The sequence below is a fragment of the Trifolium pratense genome, linkage group LG7 (assembly GCF_020283565.1).
Source record: "Trifolium pratense cultivar HEN17-A07 linkage group LG7, ARS_RC_1.1, whole genome shotgun sequence".
Classification (NCBI taxonomy): domain Eukaryota; kingdom Viridiplantae; phylum Streptophyta; class Magnoliopsida; order Fabales; family Fabaceae; genus Trifolium; species Trifolium pratense.
The window spans coordinates 15,481,789-15,499,801 of record NC_060065.1 but is presented as its reverse complement, the minus strand read 5'-3'; the positions used below and the strand labels follow the sequence as shown (position 1 = coordinate 15,499,801).

The following is an 18,013-nucleotide window of genomic DNA, read 5'->3' as shown; positions in this document are numbered from 1 at the left end:
TCATAACTTGGCTAGATGGGCCTTGTGTGAACCCAATAAGGAATGGTTTACTAATGTACCCCCTCATATTGCTACTCATATCCAAAAAGATATGTGTTTCATTTGATTTTTAATAAATATTTTCCAGTTTCAAAAAAAATAAAAAAATAGATTTTTTTCGTGAAAAATATGAAACAAACATGTCCTAAATATCGAAATTTTTAAAATGAAAAACCAAAATTGCAGAAAATAAATTAGAAATAAATTTGCTGATTTTGCAAAATGTAATGACTAAAACTGTACCTTTTAATTTTTTACGAGGCGTCCAGTAAATTAAAAAAAAAAAAATTATGCAGGATTCTGATTATTTCCTTTTCAAAATCTGTGTTTCCAATTTCCAAATCAAAAAAACCCTCGTTCCCGCTTCCGTCAAAGAGAAACAATCACACCAATACTTGGCGCGGCAAAAGCTCCGCCACCTTTCCCAATGGAACACTCACACACAATAACGCTATCAAACCTTCTTCTTCACTTCCCTCGTCCTCTAACCGCCTCCACTTCTCTCCCTTTTCTATCCACACCCCCTCCCCGACCACCTCATCACTCCACCGACCACCGCATACTCACCACCCTCAACCGCCCAACCGTCATCGTCGGTACCCTAACCCTCCCCACCCACACAACTCCCTCCTCCTCCTCCTCCCATTTCCCTTGCTCTTGCTTCAAATTCTCCGACGGTTCCGCCACATTATGCTGCGATATCCTCTCCTTCCGCCTTGCCGCTGTCGGCAAACAAATCCGCGTCACCGCCTGGAATTTCATCCCGTTCAAACATCCCGGAAATCCTGGAAGCAAAACCGGCTTATTGGAGATTATTAAATGGTGTTTTTCAAATCCCAACGACGAATCAAACTTTGCTGATTTACTTCCTGTTAAGCCGAATTTTCCGGTAACTAGTTGCAGTAATGGTGGTAAGTATTTCAGGGCTGTTCATGGATTAGTTAAGTCAGTTGGTCCTATTTCAATTGTCCCGTGCGCAACACCTGCAAATAGCAGCTACGATTTGAATTCGAGTTCTAAGGTGAATTTGTTAGGGTTTTTAGTAGAATTATTGTGTTGTGAGTGTAGGTTATGTGGTTCTAGGGATTTAGTAAACAATTTAAAGAATGGTTCTTTTCAAATTGAGAATATGAATGGTCATTCTTTTACTAAAATGGAGATTTTGTATTTTTGTGGTAATGCATCTTCATTTCACCCTGTAATGACAAAGTTGATTGGTAATCGTGTTGTGGTTTTGGGTTTGAAGAAGAAGTTAGTTTGTATAACCAAAGAGGAGTCTTGTTTGATGTTTTTGACTTTGGACGAGATGGTTTTGCGTGTTTGTCCACGTTTAGAGAAATTGGTGCCGAGCTTGAAGAGTGAAATTAAGGGGAAGGGCGAGTGTGGTTGTTATACTGGTCTAATTAGGGCTGTTCACATGAAAGGGATGGCTTTGGAGTTGGATAATGATGTGTGGCTTCTTTTAACTGATCAACTACATACTATGATACATGGTTTAAGAGTTGGCTCAATTGTAAGTGAAGTAAATTTGCTGTTTTATAGACCTGACTTGTTCAATGACGAATTTCTTATGCGATTTTGTTTTATACTTTGATGAAGTTTTAGACTTTTGAGCTTTATCGTTGTATTCTTGGCCGTATTATGTAGATATCTGTGAGAAATGTCCATTTTGTGGATCCAAAGTTTTCGTGGACTAAAGTTGTTATTCTTGGGGCATGCGTCAAAACTAGCATTATCGTGGAATCCTTCTCCCCACTTGAAACTGTGTATGTGTTTCTACCAAAGTTGTGTTGTGCTTACTTTTTTTTTTCCTTTCAAGTTTGCATTGCATGAATGCTCAATGTATGGCTGCATTTGGTTGTCTCACGTGGAAAATGCAACGACTGCATTTAACTGAAGTCATTCATGGTCATGTCCTGATTTGTCTTATAACTTTCGATTTATAATATTAATAATGGTTGTTCTTGAATAATTCTTACTTATTAATAATAGTCTGGAGATAAATTCATGATTCAGTATAATATTGCAGGTGTAATGTAGTTTTGCAGTCTACAAGTATGCTAGGAAAGTTCATTCAGTCATTACCATTTTCAGCAAGACTCTGGTATTACATAGTTTGATTTCCTTTTAGAGTATTCAAGTTGGATGTTTTGAAGATTGCTGGAATGTTTATTATTCCTTTTTATTATTTTCACTCAACAGGGTATTACTTCTTGTCTCAAGCTTACGCAAAAAGTTTGCTGATAGTGATATCTTATCTGACAAGGATATCTTGGGATCAAAACATGTAAGCTACAAGACCATTTGGGTTCAAGGATTTCTTAGCTTGGCTGATACTCTATGTTCTGTTTCAATTCTGATAAGCTGTTATTGCAAGGTTTTACCAGCAAGAAGGGCTAGCTCAGATGCATGCCAGTTCACTGTTACCTCCTTCAGTGTTTCTAACTCAGGTTGTTAATAAAATTAGCAGTTGGGAAAACTTTGTTGAAACCAAATTGGCTACATTAGTTTGGTTGTAACGCTTTCTTTTGGCAGCATGGAGCTTTCATGGGGCTGTGTAGACATGACTTTAATGGCTGCGGTAGACAAATGCATTGCGGTTTTCTGAAATTGGTATAGTATTTGTACTTATTTATATTAAATTTTCTTCTGGTACCTTGACATTTGGGTCTGGAATACTCAGCACAGCAGAACATATTCATTATTTCACCCCAAAAAGAAAAAGCAACCCAGTCATTGTCTTCTTCTGGCAGAAGGTATTATTTGTTACTAGACATTGAAGGCTATACATGTATATTTATATTACTATATCTATGATGTTTTTGCAGGTAGTACCAATGTCTATCTTCATCCATCACTGCATAAACACATTACAAAGAGCGCTAAAGTCAGAAAGTCCCTGTAAATTTTTGTCTATTGGCAATCATTTAAGTATTTTACCACGTCCAGCCAAATATAATGGTAGATCAGGTAGAAGGATCATTTCAAGTGAAGATGTAGGCGTTGGTTTGCTTGGATATCTAAAGGTTATTAGTTTAGTTTATCTCTTATCTCAATATTTGCAAGTAAGCTGCATTTTGCAATGGCTTTATTAGTTCTGTTTTGTTCATTGTAATGTGTTACATAAATATTTTCTTTCATCTTTTAAAAATGGAGCAGCAAATTTTTTTAAACATAAATCTTCGGTTGGTAATATTTGCATATCTACTACTTATATTAGAGTCCTCGTGATCTTGCTTTAAATATTCAGATTGATCCATTGACTAGAAGACTGCAGCTGGTTGATGCGACTGGTGGAATTGATGTTCTTATACCAGACCTTCCCTTGACTTGGAATTCCAATGACATATTTGAGGTCAAATTTCTCTTTGCATTACCTTCTTTTTTATCTTGTGAACCTTTATTGGTAAATTTTTCATATATTCTTTAGGTCGCATATGAATTTGGTAATTTTCTAGAAAAGTTATAATATGTTTACAGAAGTTTGTATTTCAACTTCTATTATTTTGGATTTCCAGGTGACAAACTACGACATTATTATGGATGGTGTTGACAAACTTGTGGATCAGTTGGGATGTAGTGAATCATTATCGTGCAAAATGATCTTTAATTGTATTCAAGTGAGAAGAGAATTTAGCACATCGGTTTCTGTTTATTGTCTTTGGAAGAATGTTAAATGCAGAAATTTTCCCATTTACCCTTGTATCAATAGTAAGAATGAAACTAAGATACTTGAATCTGGATCCTACCATTTGCTTAGGGTATCTCACAAATTTCCTCCGCAAGAAAAGGTAAGTTCGAACTCTATTTTCAGTCAGAAGCTGCAATCGGTAATTGTTTTACTTTTACGAGCTAAAATTGTTTTTTCATTTGAACAGTTGCATAGTAAAACTAAAATAGACAAGAGTTGCATATGTAAATTTTATAAAATAAGTTAAGAGAATTGGTATAAGCTTATATTATGCAATTGATAATGTTAAGTGTTAACCCTTTCAGAATAGATATCCTGGAAATTTTAGTTTCTCTATAATATGTATTTTTGGTGCTTTTTGACCTGACTTAGTTATGTTAATTTCAACATCTACTTTTACAGGGTTAAATTTTCTCGACTGTTGAATTTTTAAATCATGTTAGTAGTGCAACCTGGTTAAGTACATCTAAAACCCTGCTGTAATCTGTCAGGGAGGATAAATAAGCATAGCCAGTAGGAATCACCATTTAATTGCTTCAAATCCATTCAAAAAGCATGTTGATGCAACCTTGCAATGATTTAATAGTATAGAAAGAATGTGTTTGCTTTTGTTTCTTTGCAATGCCAATTTTAAATGTTCTATGGCTATATAGTATCAGCATGTTCTTCTTTTCTTTTATCGTATGTACATGTAAAACAATTGCATTTCTGACTGCTAATGCCCTTAGGTCACTTCTTGCAGCAATCTAATAATGTTCGATCCATCAAGTCAAGTACTTTTGTTGAAGCTATACTTTTGCCTTGCATTTTATTGCTTGACGGGAAGCCTGGAATATCACATCCATGCAATGTTTATGGGGACAAGACAATAGAACTTTCAAAATATTGTTTCATTGGTAATAATGAAGAGCAAGTTTTCATTAAGAGGCAGAAACTCATTGAGAAATCAGTAAATACATCAAAGGACGAGTTTCACACTTCTGTCTATCAGCTGAATGCTTGCTCTAATACTTTTAGGGAGAACACAAATTGTGATGATTTGAGTTCTCTTGATATATCTTGTATGGTTACTTTTAGAGACCTTAAAAAGGAGAATGTGGTTTGCCCAGCTCTGTTGCGCTCTACATCACTTATTAAAGATATGTGTTTTAATTCAAAACCTACTACTCCTAGGAAAATTTTGCTTGAATTCTCATCTGATAGATTTTTAAAGTATCAGGTAATTTTCTTACTCTCTTTAACTTGCTTACCTAGATTCTCCCCCTTTGTGATGGCAATGTGAACCTGGGTATTAATTCCCTTTCTACTTTTCAGTTGTTGCAAATTGGAGGTTATTATGTCATAAAACATAATGCAAAAGATTGCTTCAGTACCTCAAATGACGCTGGATTTGGTAGCAGTGGTAGTGCTAAATTTGTTATTGACTATGGAAAACATATCTGGAGCCTTGCACTTATTTGTGATGACGTTCATTTCAATAATAAATCAGTATATGCATCTGTAGAAGGTTCTTCACCTCATGCCACTGATGGGGTTATGCCCAAAGTTCAAATTGAACAGCAACTGCTGAGTACCAATGACGATTCTTCGGGTTTCTGTTCGGATGTTTGTCTTTATCTACCTGTCAACCTTACAGGTCTCCTGGAAGATAATATTATGGAATCAGAAGTTGGTCAAATCCAGAAATTTGCAACATCAGAACAGAACGCAAACATTTGTTTCAACATTGGGACTGCACCGGCTTGGCCTAATTTTTTTTCTGGGCCTCAGAGTTCAAACTGCTTGTTTCCCGAGGGAAAACTAATTTCTCTCAAGGGAAATGTAGTTGATATTCATGACCTCACCTCTAGTTTGTGCAATTCATGCTCAAGCGAGTCAAGCCTTGATGTTCTTCAAATGAAAGGCCTTGTTGGGACAAGAGGAAGTTTCTGCATTCATGTTTCAGTGGATAATAATATTGTAAGTTGTAAATGCAATACCATCATATTCTTTATATATTTTTATTTTATACTTTTTTTGCAACTTAATTATGCCATTTATTTCTTATTAGGTGAATATCTATGGTTCTATAAGTAAAGATGCTTTTCCTACTGGTTTTGGACCTGGTTCAACTGCAACATTTCATCGAATACTTGATGCAAGGTATGTATTGGGCACCTTACCCACAAATGGTTTCCTGTTCATTTTTCACTGCACTGTTAAGGAGTCATAATATTGGCAGTTGATTTGAGAACTATTTGTAAAAGAGAATTCTCACTGATTACGATGTTGCGAGTACTTTTACGTGCCAATCTATTCTGTTATTTAAATTGTATCCTTTTCTTTTCCCTTGTGTATATGAAGGATTCATTCATCTTTCCAAAGGTACCATAAATTTTTTTAATTTTTTCAACAAATTTGATTTCTGGTCTTTGATGCTGCAGGGCTCAAAATTTCATGTTGCTGCCTGTGTCATTTATTGAAATAAATTCGATAGAAGTATTTGATAAACAATGCAGTGACAGATTGTCGTCCACTTTAAGGCCTCTAAAAGATGTATATAGTGCACGTCAGGATTCTTTCTCCTGTTTGATTTCCCAATTGCCTCAGTGCCCAAGTCAAAAGCAAATAGTGCTTCGATGCAGGGTATTTCTTTCTACATATCTGTGAATATTTATGCTCTCAAATGTCATAGTAAATTAATTTTGCCTGTTTGTGGTGAACAGGTTGTTGCTGTTACCGTTTTAGTTCTAGAGATGAAGGCCAGAAATTTATATGCAGAAACAAAAGTTAATTCTAAGGGGATTCTTTTGGATATTCCACTTGCTTGTTTTGTGTTGGGTAAGTTTTTTGCATTAATAATTAAATTCTTTCAACATGTTATGTTACTAAAAGGAAGACAACTAGCGGTGCTCAATCACTTTATATCCTGAATATGCATGTAATATAGGTCAAATGTGGTTTAAGTTCTGAGATTTTGATATTATCATGTGTTCAATAGAGTAGACATCCTTATATGAATCAATTTTTACTCGTACCTTGAGTCCACATTTTAGCTTGGTTTGAGTCTCTATTTCCTTGGTTCTAATGTTGAGCCTGTATCACTCTTTAGCTTTTGACTTGTGGAATTTGGGTTGTGCCTAATTCAAACCCACAAAACCAGCTTGTAGGGTGATAGATGTCCATTCTTTACCAAGAATAATTTTATTGAAAGAATGATATCCTATTTATTATGTTTGCTAATTCCTTCGAGGCTTGAACTAGTCAACTAATTCCTCTAACTAAATTCCCCTTATCTTTTATCCTAACATCATGTTTCATGCAGATGATGGGTCATCATTATGCTGTTGCTGGGTTAATGCTGAGAGGGCAGCAACCTTGTTGAGACTGCAAGAAGAAGCCACCACATCTTATCAGCTTGGCAGAATATTGAAGAAGTACAAGAGAGTTACTGTAAAAAACCGTGGATCATTTATTGATTTTCCTTACCAAGATCTTGTTGTTTCTGTTGCTTCCGGTGATGCTCTTAACAGTTCTGACGAAAACATCATCAAGTACATAATCTTCAATGCATGTGTTGGAAGAACATGGGTATGTTTATCAAATACACATAGGTGCAAATTGCAATAGTATATTAGTTTATCATCTTTTAGAAAATAGAGAAGTAGAAAGTTGAGACTAATTATATGTTGCCAATTTTATATATAACTTCAATCTACATAATGTGATTTGGTATGACTTTCTATGATTTATTGCTTGCGGCCTGTTACCTTTGTCTATAGGTTTTTATTTGTAATCAATCATACTATTTTTTTTTTTTTCATCTTCTCACTGTGATCTTATTTGATTCCTCTTAAATGGTTGGCTAAATAAGGTTTTTAAACTGATCTGCGCAGAATGTAGTTGGTAGTGTGATGGATTCAGAGGAAGTTACACAGTTGAAGAATGAATACCTTACACATATGGTGAATATGCAACCCATGCAGAACATATGGGCTAAAGAAGTCACTTGCTCACTTGCTCGGGCGGATGCGAGAAACATGATTCAGGAACTTCTGAAAAGTTAGTGCTTATGATCAAATTGTGAGGTACTATATCAGATTTTACATGCATTACTTGTGAATAAATTCCATAGCAATTTATATCTGGAAAAATTAGCAAAAGTAGTATCCTATAAATGAGGCGCCGTGTTGTATATGAAATTCTGATTATATTGTTTCCAATATTTTATGAATTCGGGTGCGAGTATAACTAACATTTCTAATTAAGATGTACAAATCACAATGAATACATGGGCTATTAGTTATTTTTTTGTGAAGTATATTTTGTCCTTATAACATTATTGAATTTTGACTTTGGTCTCTAAACAATTCTTTGATTTTATCCCTTCAAAATTTAAAAGTACTTCACTTTTTTTTTTTTTTTCTTGTCAAGTAGTTTGGTTGTTAGAAATTCATTTTATTAAGGTGAATATATAAATGCAATTCATCTTTTTAAGTACCGTTGTTTTAGCAATGGTTGTAAAATTATTTTATGTGTTATAAAATTATTTTATGTATTAGATATTGTAAAATAATACTTGTTCTTTTGACAAATTATTGTAAAAATAATACTTGTTCTTTTGACAAAATTACAATACACATCCACATAAATAGCAATGAAAAAAGCGGTACTGTGAATTTTTTTTTTTGGCTTTAATGTGCTTTTTAGTTGCTCTATTTAAGCTAAATTGGATTTTGTACCCAATTTCACATGGTTAGAAAATTTTCCAGAAATTTAGTTTGTTATGACGTGGAATTACATGCCATGATGTGACAATGTTAATTACTTAATTTGGACTAGAAATTCTATTGCAATATTTTTTTTAGTTTCATTAATCAAATATTCAAATGTAAACCTATAATTCTAAATTTGACGTTTCATTATTCGAATCAACAATTTCAATTGATGATATTTTCAAGAACCTTTAAAAGTATTTGAATTTTGAAACATCAAATTAGAAAAATAGGGCGGAAAATCTGAATAATGTTAGATCAAATAATTCTATTCATGTAGCGTTGTGGATAATGATGGTTTAATTTTTTTCTTTTAGCCTTGAAGCAATATTAGAGTCTCACATTTTTTTATATCATGAATTTCAATTTTATCTCAAAAGATAGTTTAAAAATAGTGTGCACATTTATACATGCAATAACTTAAGAATTTAATCTCATTTCACATAGTATCATGGCCAATTAAGAATTGCAACGTGAGAATTGGACTTAGGATCCACTATAAACGTTACAGTGCGTATTGAACTTGTATTTGAGTTACATATTAATCATATTCTCAGGTCGTTGCACGTACATGGGCGGATCTATAACTCGGCTAGCCCGGACAAGATCCGCCCGACCAGCCCAGACACTTGTCCAGGCTGTGGTAAAAAAAATTGGTATTTTAGGAGTTAGTTTAGGGAAAAATTGAGATTTTTAGGGGTTAGTTTACGACAAAATTGAATTTTGTTTTTGTTCAAAATTGAGATTTTTGTTTAAATCTGAAATTTTGCCTAGGGTTTATAAGTTTTTTGGCTCTGCCAATGTGCACGTATAAATTTGTTTTGACACCTTTAATCTTTTGTTTTTTTGCTAAGTTAAAATATTATCGGGTATCAAAGGATCTTTAGGAGTATTAGTGTGGGCACCCCCAAAGAACCTCATCGTCTACTATATAAATAATATTCCTTCTGATCTTAATTATAATCAAATGCCACTTTTAAGATACATTGAATAACTAACGTATCTAGTCCACTTTTTAGATTAGATACATTAGTTATTCAATGTATCTAAAAAATGACATTTACTTGTAATTAAGGTCAGGGGAAGTATATAATAAAAAGAAATAAAAAAAGAAATTACAATAGAAATTAAAATTGGGGACATAGAACCGTGCCCAGTTAAACCTCAAAAAAATAAAAATATATAGGTAATCCAAACGGGTGATACAAAGCGCCTTTAATTGATTTTTTCTGATGTCCCTGTGCTAAGGAAAGATATTGGAATTCAGACAAAGTACAAAACAAAGGAAGATTGATTTTTCTAATTGATTAACCTGATTGGAACAATAATTTGAACGAGAAAAATGATATCAAGAGAGCTAGAGAATAATTCAGCATATTAATTACTTGATTCTTTGACTACAAATGACAAGATCCATCATAACCCTTTGTTAGAACTTGAATGAGAGAATTATGGAAATTGGTTATGAAAAGAATGAGGGAAATTGAGAGAGTAAAGGAAGAATTATTATTGATCAAGGTGTATTGCAATTACAATGATTAATTAATGTGCTTATATACACATTCAATCTAACTAACTATGGTTACTATAACCACGAGTCATATAACTAACCAGGGGCGGACCTAGCCATAACATTCTAGTGTGGCTAAAAAAAATTAGGCACTACAAATTTTTTTTTATTCTGATAATTCAATTAAACAATAAACAATATATGAAATTACCACTAATACAACATGTATATATAAAAAAAAAAAGAACAACAAACCAGAAAATATTTATTCAAAAAAAGAAACCAACAAACTATATCTAAAACACCACCAAATTTCTATTCGGAAAAAAAAAGAAAGGACTATAATTTATTGAATATATGTTAAATCATGCATATCACTTGTTTAATTCAATTAGTTTATAACTTATTAATTTTTATTCCAATTTTACCCGTATTATCTTACTTGAAAAAATTAAATATTAATTAAACATTTTTTCTATGTCATATCATATTTATATGCCAGTTCAATTGCTAATTTTATCCAATATTATGAATTCAATTAGTTGTCCACTGTTTTTTGACAAATAAAGTCAAGTTGATTATTATAAAATTAAATTATATAACTTAAAATAATACTCCATGTATAATGAAAGACTTGAAATATAATCATCAATAATAGACTATGAACTAATATTTGCACAAATACTTAAACTAATATGTATACGAAAAATTTACAGTTATCAATAATAAACTCTAAACTAATATTTACATTAATATTTGTACGAATATATATACAAAATGACTTAAAATTATTTATAAAATTTTTATTTTTTATTTTTAAAGAAATTTGGACAGGTCCGCCCATGTAACTAACTTCTAAACTTGAATTAACCCTCCAATACTCCCCCTTAATTCAACTTCTCCATGCTAAACACATTAAGCATTTTCCTCGTGTCTTTGACTTGTCAATCTTCAGTGGCTTAGTGAGCACATCAGCTATTTGATTCTCTGTATTGCAGTAGCTGAGCTTGATCCTCCCTTTAGTGACTTGGTCTCTCAAAAAATGAAACTTAGTTTCAATATGCTTGCTTCTCCTATGAGCTATGGGATTCTTGGCCAGGTTTATGGTTGATTTGTTGTCAACCATCAACTCTACTCCATCTTCAACATCTATTTTCATTTCCTGCAGCAATGATTGCAACCATATGCCTTGACAGGCTGCATTGCAGGCATATATGTATCCAGCTTCCCAAGTTGACAGTGTTACTACATTTTGCTTTTTACAGCTCCGTGAAATAGGGCAATCAAATAGTGTGAATACATATCCCATAGTACTTTTCCTTTCTACTTTGTCACCTGACCAATCAGAGTCACTATATCCAACTAGTTTGCCTTTCTTTCTATCTGTGTTTGGATACAGTATGCCATACTCCATTGTGCCCTGCAAGTACCTTAATATTCTCTTTACTACTTGCATATGAGATAGTTTAGGTGTTTGCATAAACCTACTGACTATCCCTACACTATGACAAATATCAAGCCTTGAATTGTAGACATACCCCAAGCTTCCAACCATCTGCTTATACAATGTGCTATTAACATTGTTGCCTTCATCATCATTGCTTAAGCTTGAAGCAGTTTTCATTGATGTGTTGGCTGGATTGCAGTTCATCATGTTGAATCTTTTCAATATGTCTGAAACTTATTTTCTTTGGTGAATTAACATTCCATCTTTAGTTTTAGTGAATTCCAATCCAAGGAAGTACTTCAAACCTCCCAAATTGGTCATTTCAAAGTCTGAGCTCAACTGACTTGTCAATCTTTCAATTTCTCTTTTGTCACTGCCAGTTATGAGTAAATCATCCACATATAAACACACTATGCAGAGTTTACTCTGAGTTGAGCCTTTGACATATATTCCATGTTCAATTGTGCACTTTGAATGTCCAATTTTGTTGAGAAACTCATCTATCCTCATATTCCAAGCTCTAGGTGCCTTTCTCAGGCCATATAATGCTTTATTCATCTTCAATACATGATCTTCCATTCCCTTAACTATGAAGCCTTGAGGTTGTTCAACATATACTTCCTCCTCAAGTTTGCCATTGAGAAATGCAGACTTGACATCAAGTTGAACAAACTACCATCTCAAGTGATTAGCTATTGCTACCACCAATCTTATAGTTTCAATTCTTGCCACTAGTGCAAACATTTCTGTGAAATCAATTCCATGCTTCTGAAGGAATCCTTTTGCTACCAATCGTGCTTTATACTTTTCTATAGTTCCATCAGGTAAATGTTTGAGCTTGTAAATCCATTTGACTGCAATTGGTTTCTTACCAGTAGGCAATTGAGTTATATTCCATGTTTCATTCTTCTCAATTGAAGCAATTTCTTCTTTCATTGCTTCTCTTCATTCTTCATGTTTTGAAGCTTCAACATATGTTAGTATCAACAAATAGTGTCAGGTGCAATATGTCACCATCTAGTGTGACCATATCATCACTGACCCTTTCATAAGCTTGCAGTGTTCTATTTGGAATACTTGTTATTTCTGACCTTCTTAGTGTCACTTGATCATTGTTTGGAACTTGAGGTGTTGGCACAGTTTCTTCCTCAGTTACTTGTTCATCAAGGAACTCAAATGGAATGTATTTTTCACCCTTAGACACATTGTTGTTCCAATCCCAACACTTATCTTCTTCAAATGTTACATCTCTGCTAGCAGTGATCTTTTTTGTAATAGGGTTGTACAATTTATAAGCACCTGCAATGTGATACCCTACTAGTATCATTGCTTCACTCTTGTCATCAAGCTTCTTCCTCCTTTGATTTGGTATGTGTCTGTAGCATAAGCAGCCAAATACCCTTAAATGCTTCACTGAAGGTGTGTGCCCTGACCAAATTGCTTCTGGTACTTTATGCAACTTCTTGGTTGGGCTTCTATTCAGAACATAGCATGCAGTTGATACAGCTTCACCCCAAAAACTATGAGGTAGATTCTTTTCTTTTAACATACACCTGGTCATGTTCATGATAGTTCTATTCCTCCTTTCAGCCATTCCATTGTGTTGAGGAGTGTATGGAGCTATAATCTCATGTTGAATTCCATTTTCTGAGCAAAATGTTTTGAATTCATGTGATGTGTATTCACCACCACCGTAACTTCTTAGAATCTTAATCCTCTTTTCTGATTGCTTCTCAACTAACTACTTGAATGACTTGAATTTCTGAAACACTTCATCTTTGCTCTTCATTAACTGAATCTACATCATTCTACTAAATTCATCAATGAATGATACAAAGTACTTGTTTCCTCCTAAAGATATATAATGTGTCAAATGGACCACATACATCTGTATTTACTACATCAAGTAACTACTTATCACTCATTGCAATATCCTTGACAAAAGACTTTCTGGCCTGCTTGCCTAACAAGCAATGTTGACTTATATCTCTAGGGATCTTAATTGCAGGTAATCCATTCACCAGTTCATTGTTTTGCAGATAACTCAAACTTTTAAAGTTGAGATGACCATACCTTAAGTGCCATAACCATGCCTGGTCATTGATCTTCACTATAGTCAGATATTGGGATTGATTTGCAGTGATGCTGACTTGAAATGTTCTATTTTGAGAGAGAGAGAGAGAGAGAGAGAGAGAGAGAGAGAGAGAGAGGGGCTCTCAAAATAGTGTTTTTTTGAGAATCAAATACTTCTATGATGTTATTCTCCATATGCATAATGAATCCCTTCTCTAATAGTTGGCCCATACTTAGTAAATTTGTTTTCATGTCTGGTACATATGGAACACAAGTGATGATTGCTTGATTTCCTTTCTTGCCTTTGATCAATACATCACCTACTCCTTCAGCTGAGATTGTTCTATTTTCTGCAAACCTTATTTTTGACTTTGATGAACTGTTGAAATTGATAAGCCATTCTCCGTGACTTGTCATATGGTTACTGCATCCTGTGTCAAGATACCAATGTTTATGATGATTTGCATCATCTGTTGTGGTTGCCAAGAGTAACATTGGATCAATCTCTAGGTCACTTTCTTCCTGAGTAATGTGTTCTTCAGACTTGTTCTTGCCTCCATACCTTGGAACTTTCTTCCCTCTGCAATCGTTTGCAAAGTGACCATATTGCTGACAATTATAGCATTGAATCTTTTTCAAATTCACCTTTCCTTTCTTTTCTTGATTTGAACCATTGTTCTGAGTTGATGATTCTCCTTGATCACTGTTCTTCTTTGAAGTATCTTGGTGATTGCTGTCTTTATGAAACTTATCTTTCCATTTCCATTTATCATTGCCTTTCTTTACTGCTTGTGCTTACAGTGCTTAATCTGCAATCTTTTTGTCTTTCACTGAGTCTTTGATCATGTGATTCCAAATAGCATTGCAGTTCATCCAATGTCATGGTACTTATATCCTTGGATTCCATGATTGCAACAGTAATGTAATCAAATTTTGGAGCTAGGGTTCGTATTACCTTTTCAACAATAGCTTCATCAGCCAATGTTTCTCCACAACTTCTTATCTGATTTGAAATATTAGTGATCTTGTTGATGTAGGCAGTGATAGTTTCATTATCTTCCATGTCTGCAATCTAACTTTCTTCAATCTTTCATTCCCTTCATGACATTTAGCAAGAATATCCCAACATTCTTTTGCAGACTCTACATTCTCAATCTTCTGAAAATTTATCACATCAACACATTGATGGATAAAGAACATAGCCTTGAAGTCTTTCTTCTTCAAATTTCTGTGTGCATTCCTTTGATTCTCATTTGCATCTGCTGGTAGTGGAGTCACACCAGTTTCTACCACATCTTGAAAGCCAAAGATGACTTTCATCTGCTTGTTCCATCTGTCCCAGTTGGAACCATCAAGAATTGGAAGTTTTCCTCCAAAACTGTTGCTCAGAGTTTCCAGTTGGCTTGTCATCTTCAAGCTAATGAGTTAGTACACACTGCTATGTTGTAATCTTGGTGAATCTTTGATGCCAAGAACCTTGGGGCCTAGATACCAGTTGTTAGAACTTGAATAAAAGAATTAGGGAAATTGATTATGAAAAGAATGAGGGAAATTGAGAGAGTAAAGGGAGAATTATTATTGATCAAGGTGTTTTGTAATTACAATGACTAATAACTAACTATGGTTACTATAACCATGAATCATCTAACTAACTAACTAACAAAGGTAGTTACTTACAACACAAGTAACAAACTAACTAACTTCTAAACTTGAATTAACCCTCCAATACACTTATGGTAAGTCTGATTAGCATAAGCTTATATTCATTGAATCAAACATATAATAAGTCTGATTAGCAACACCATTACATTGTTGAAAGTCAGGGGGCTACCACACACAATAAAATGTCATCCAACAGCTAGTACATTAGTCATATGATAAATTTTCATGTATGTACTGAAAAGGATAGTTAGTGGCTACACAAGTAGAGCACTCAAAATGCCTACTATATATTACAACCCAAAACTACTAAAACAAACAACTCCTAACCATAATAGTTGCATCGTACTAAAGTCGCAAAATAATGGCCACCACTACGTGCCTACCCAAAATGAAGGAACTCTTGGCTAAATCCACAATTATCAAGAAACATGTATTCTGAAACCTGTGAATTATGAAGAGATAAAATGTCGACTAATAACTTTTAGTAAAAAAAAAAAAACTTTAAAGTAATGATTTATTTTCATTTTCTTCAAATGATTATGCTAAGTAATAAATTTGTCCATCAACTATGATTTGTTAAACTACTCATAAGCGTTAAGGATTTGTGATACTGAAGCCTAGGGCTTACGGAATGTGACTTTTCAATAAGTGGTATTTATAGACCAAGATATTAAAGCTAAGGGAATGTTTTTGGAGGAAAGGGGAGCAAAATCCCTCATAAGCTCATTTTTTGCTTCCCCCAAATTTGGGGGATTTGGAGGGGAGGGGAGGGAAGGTGAGATCACTTATTATAATTTTAATTACATTGACAAATTTATCCCTAATTTTATGTTGAAATCCAAAACTAGCCTTATTAAAATTTTAAAGATAAATTTATCTCTCTTTATTATTCATGCTTTATCATTATTCTTAATTCATCCTACACATTTTATTGTTTTTTCTGGGCAATTTTCTTCTCTTTTACGTTGCATCAATAAACTCGTTTTTTATTTCTATTTTCATTTAGTTTGTGTTTTATTACAACATTTCTTTTGTTTGTTATATTACGTTGTATCATATTACAATGTTTTGATTTGAATTACAATTTTTTTAAATATTATTATATATTATAATTATTACTAGTTGTTATATTTTATTAGTAATAAGAGTTTTTTTTAGTAAGTGTAAAAGTTTTATCCCACATTTTATATTAATAATTATCAATAAATTCTTTTCATGTGTTTATGGATAATTTAAATTTTCTTTTGATTAGATGTTTCATGAAATTTTAGAAATTTTTGTGAATATATAGTTTGATTTGTATCGAATAGCTATAAAATCATGAAACTTTTGATGTTTATAAGGATAAAAAAGTAAATCAGTTTTAAAATCCTTCCCCTCCTCTCGTGAACCAAACATATCTATAGCTAAAATGTCTTCCCTCCCCTCCCCTTCTCTCTTTTGAACCAAACACGTGTAATTAAGGGCCTGTTTGTTCTAAATTTAAAAAAATAAATTTTTTCTTTGTATTTTTGAAAATAGATTTTCTAAAACCGTTTTTCAAAATATTACAAGTTTTTTTATATTCGTTTTTTCTAAACTGAAACACTAATTTTGACATCATATAACATAAATACACATTATTGAAGATCTAAACATATTTTTCATAAAGTTGTATTTCAAAAATGATTTTTATGAAAATCTATTTGAAATAGCTTCAAAATTAACTGATTTTTCGAATTTTTATATCAAATAAAGTTTCAATAAAATTATCAAATACTTAAAATAACATTTTAAGAATAACTATTCAAACAAACTTTTCATTTGAAGCTTTTATAAAAAGTTTCCTTGTAAAAATTTTTTACACAAAATTATTTAACACAATAAGAATCTATTTTAAAAAAATTTATAACAAACGGACCCTAAAATTTCCCCCTCCCCTCCCCTTAATTAAAATTCCTCCCCTCCGCTTCCCCTCTGTTGAACCAAACAGACCCTAAGATTTACGGAGTGTGACTTTTAAAATGGATGTTTCGAAGAATTGACCTCTAGTTTTTATTTTAGAGAAGAGTCATGTTAACTGCTATCACAATATTATTATATATTATTGCTATGAGCATTACTTATAAGAAAGCTCAAGAAACATACGGTTAGAAAATACAATTTACTTTTTTTGGCTCATTAAACCCCTCCTTTAGAAGGTACTCTTAAACTAAATATGGATGCATGGTAGTTTTTTTATGACTCTTTATTAGGGGTGCTCGCGGTTCGGTTTGGATCGGTTTTGAGGCAAAAACTCATCCGATCCAAAAATAAATTCATTTGTGGTTTGGTTCGGTTTTGGATGACAAATAAAAAAAATCCGATCCAATCCGATCCAATATTATGCGGTTTAATTTGGATCGGTTTTTGGATATCCAAATTATAAATTGTAATTTTTTTTAATAAATATAAATATTATAAAAAACGCTACAAAATAATAGTTTGACATTTTTGACAAAATAAATATTAAGTTTGATGTAAAATATAACATATAATATATTGAAAATTAATATTTTGGAATGACAATTACCAATTATATTCGAAACATATAAAAAGTAAAAAAAAAAGATTAAATTAAACTAACATATAGTATTAACAAAATTTAAAATAGATTAAGCCACTAGGTTTGGTCTAGTGGTGAGGGGTTTGGGTAATATGTTATAGGTCATGAATTCGATTCCCACTCATTGTAAACCAAAAAAAAAAAATTAAAATAGATTAAATTAATTAACAAAATTTAAAATGAAAAAAAAGGTCAATGTAATATATATATTTATACTAATAAAAAGATAAATAAATATTAAAATATATGTATG

General features: G+C 32.8%; 1 protein-coding gene across 1 annotated transcript; it reads left to right on the top strand.

Annotated features, from left to right (window-relative positions):
* Positions 1-344: 344 nt before the first annotated feature.
* Positions 345-8,076, top strand: LOC123899440 (CST complex subunit CTC1-like). The gene is made up of 16 exons (XM_045950566.1): positions 345-1,552; positions 1,687-1,805; positions 2,069-2,143; positions 2,242-2,326; positions 2,427-2,489; positions 2,575-2,652; positions 2,868-3,065; positions 3,290-3,394; positions 3,558-3,830; positions 4,473-4,949; positions 5,045-5,689; positions 5,781-5,872; positions 6,154-6,355; positions 6,436-6,550; positions 7,035-7,300; positions 7,606-8,076. Exons 1-16 carry the CDS (start codon positions 467-469, stop codon positions 7,774-7,776), a joined length of 4,050 nt encoding a protein of 1,349 aa, XP_045806522.1. The 5' UTR covers positions 345-466; the 3' UTR covers positions 7,777-8,076.
* Positions 8,077-18,013: the final 9,937 nt, after the last annotated feature.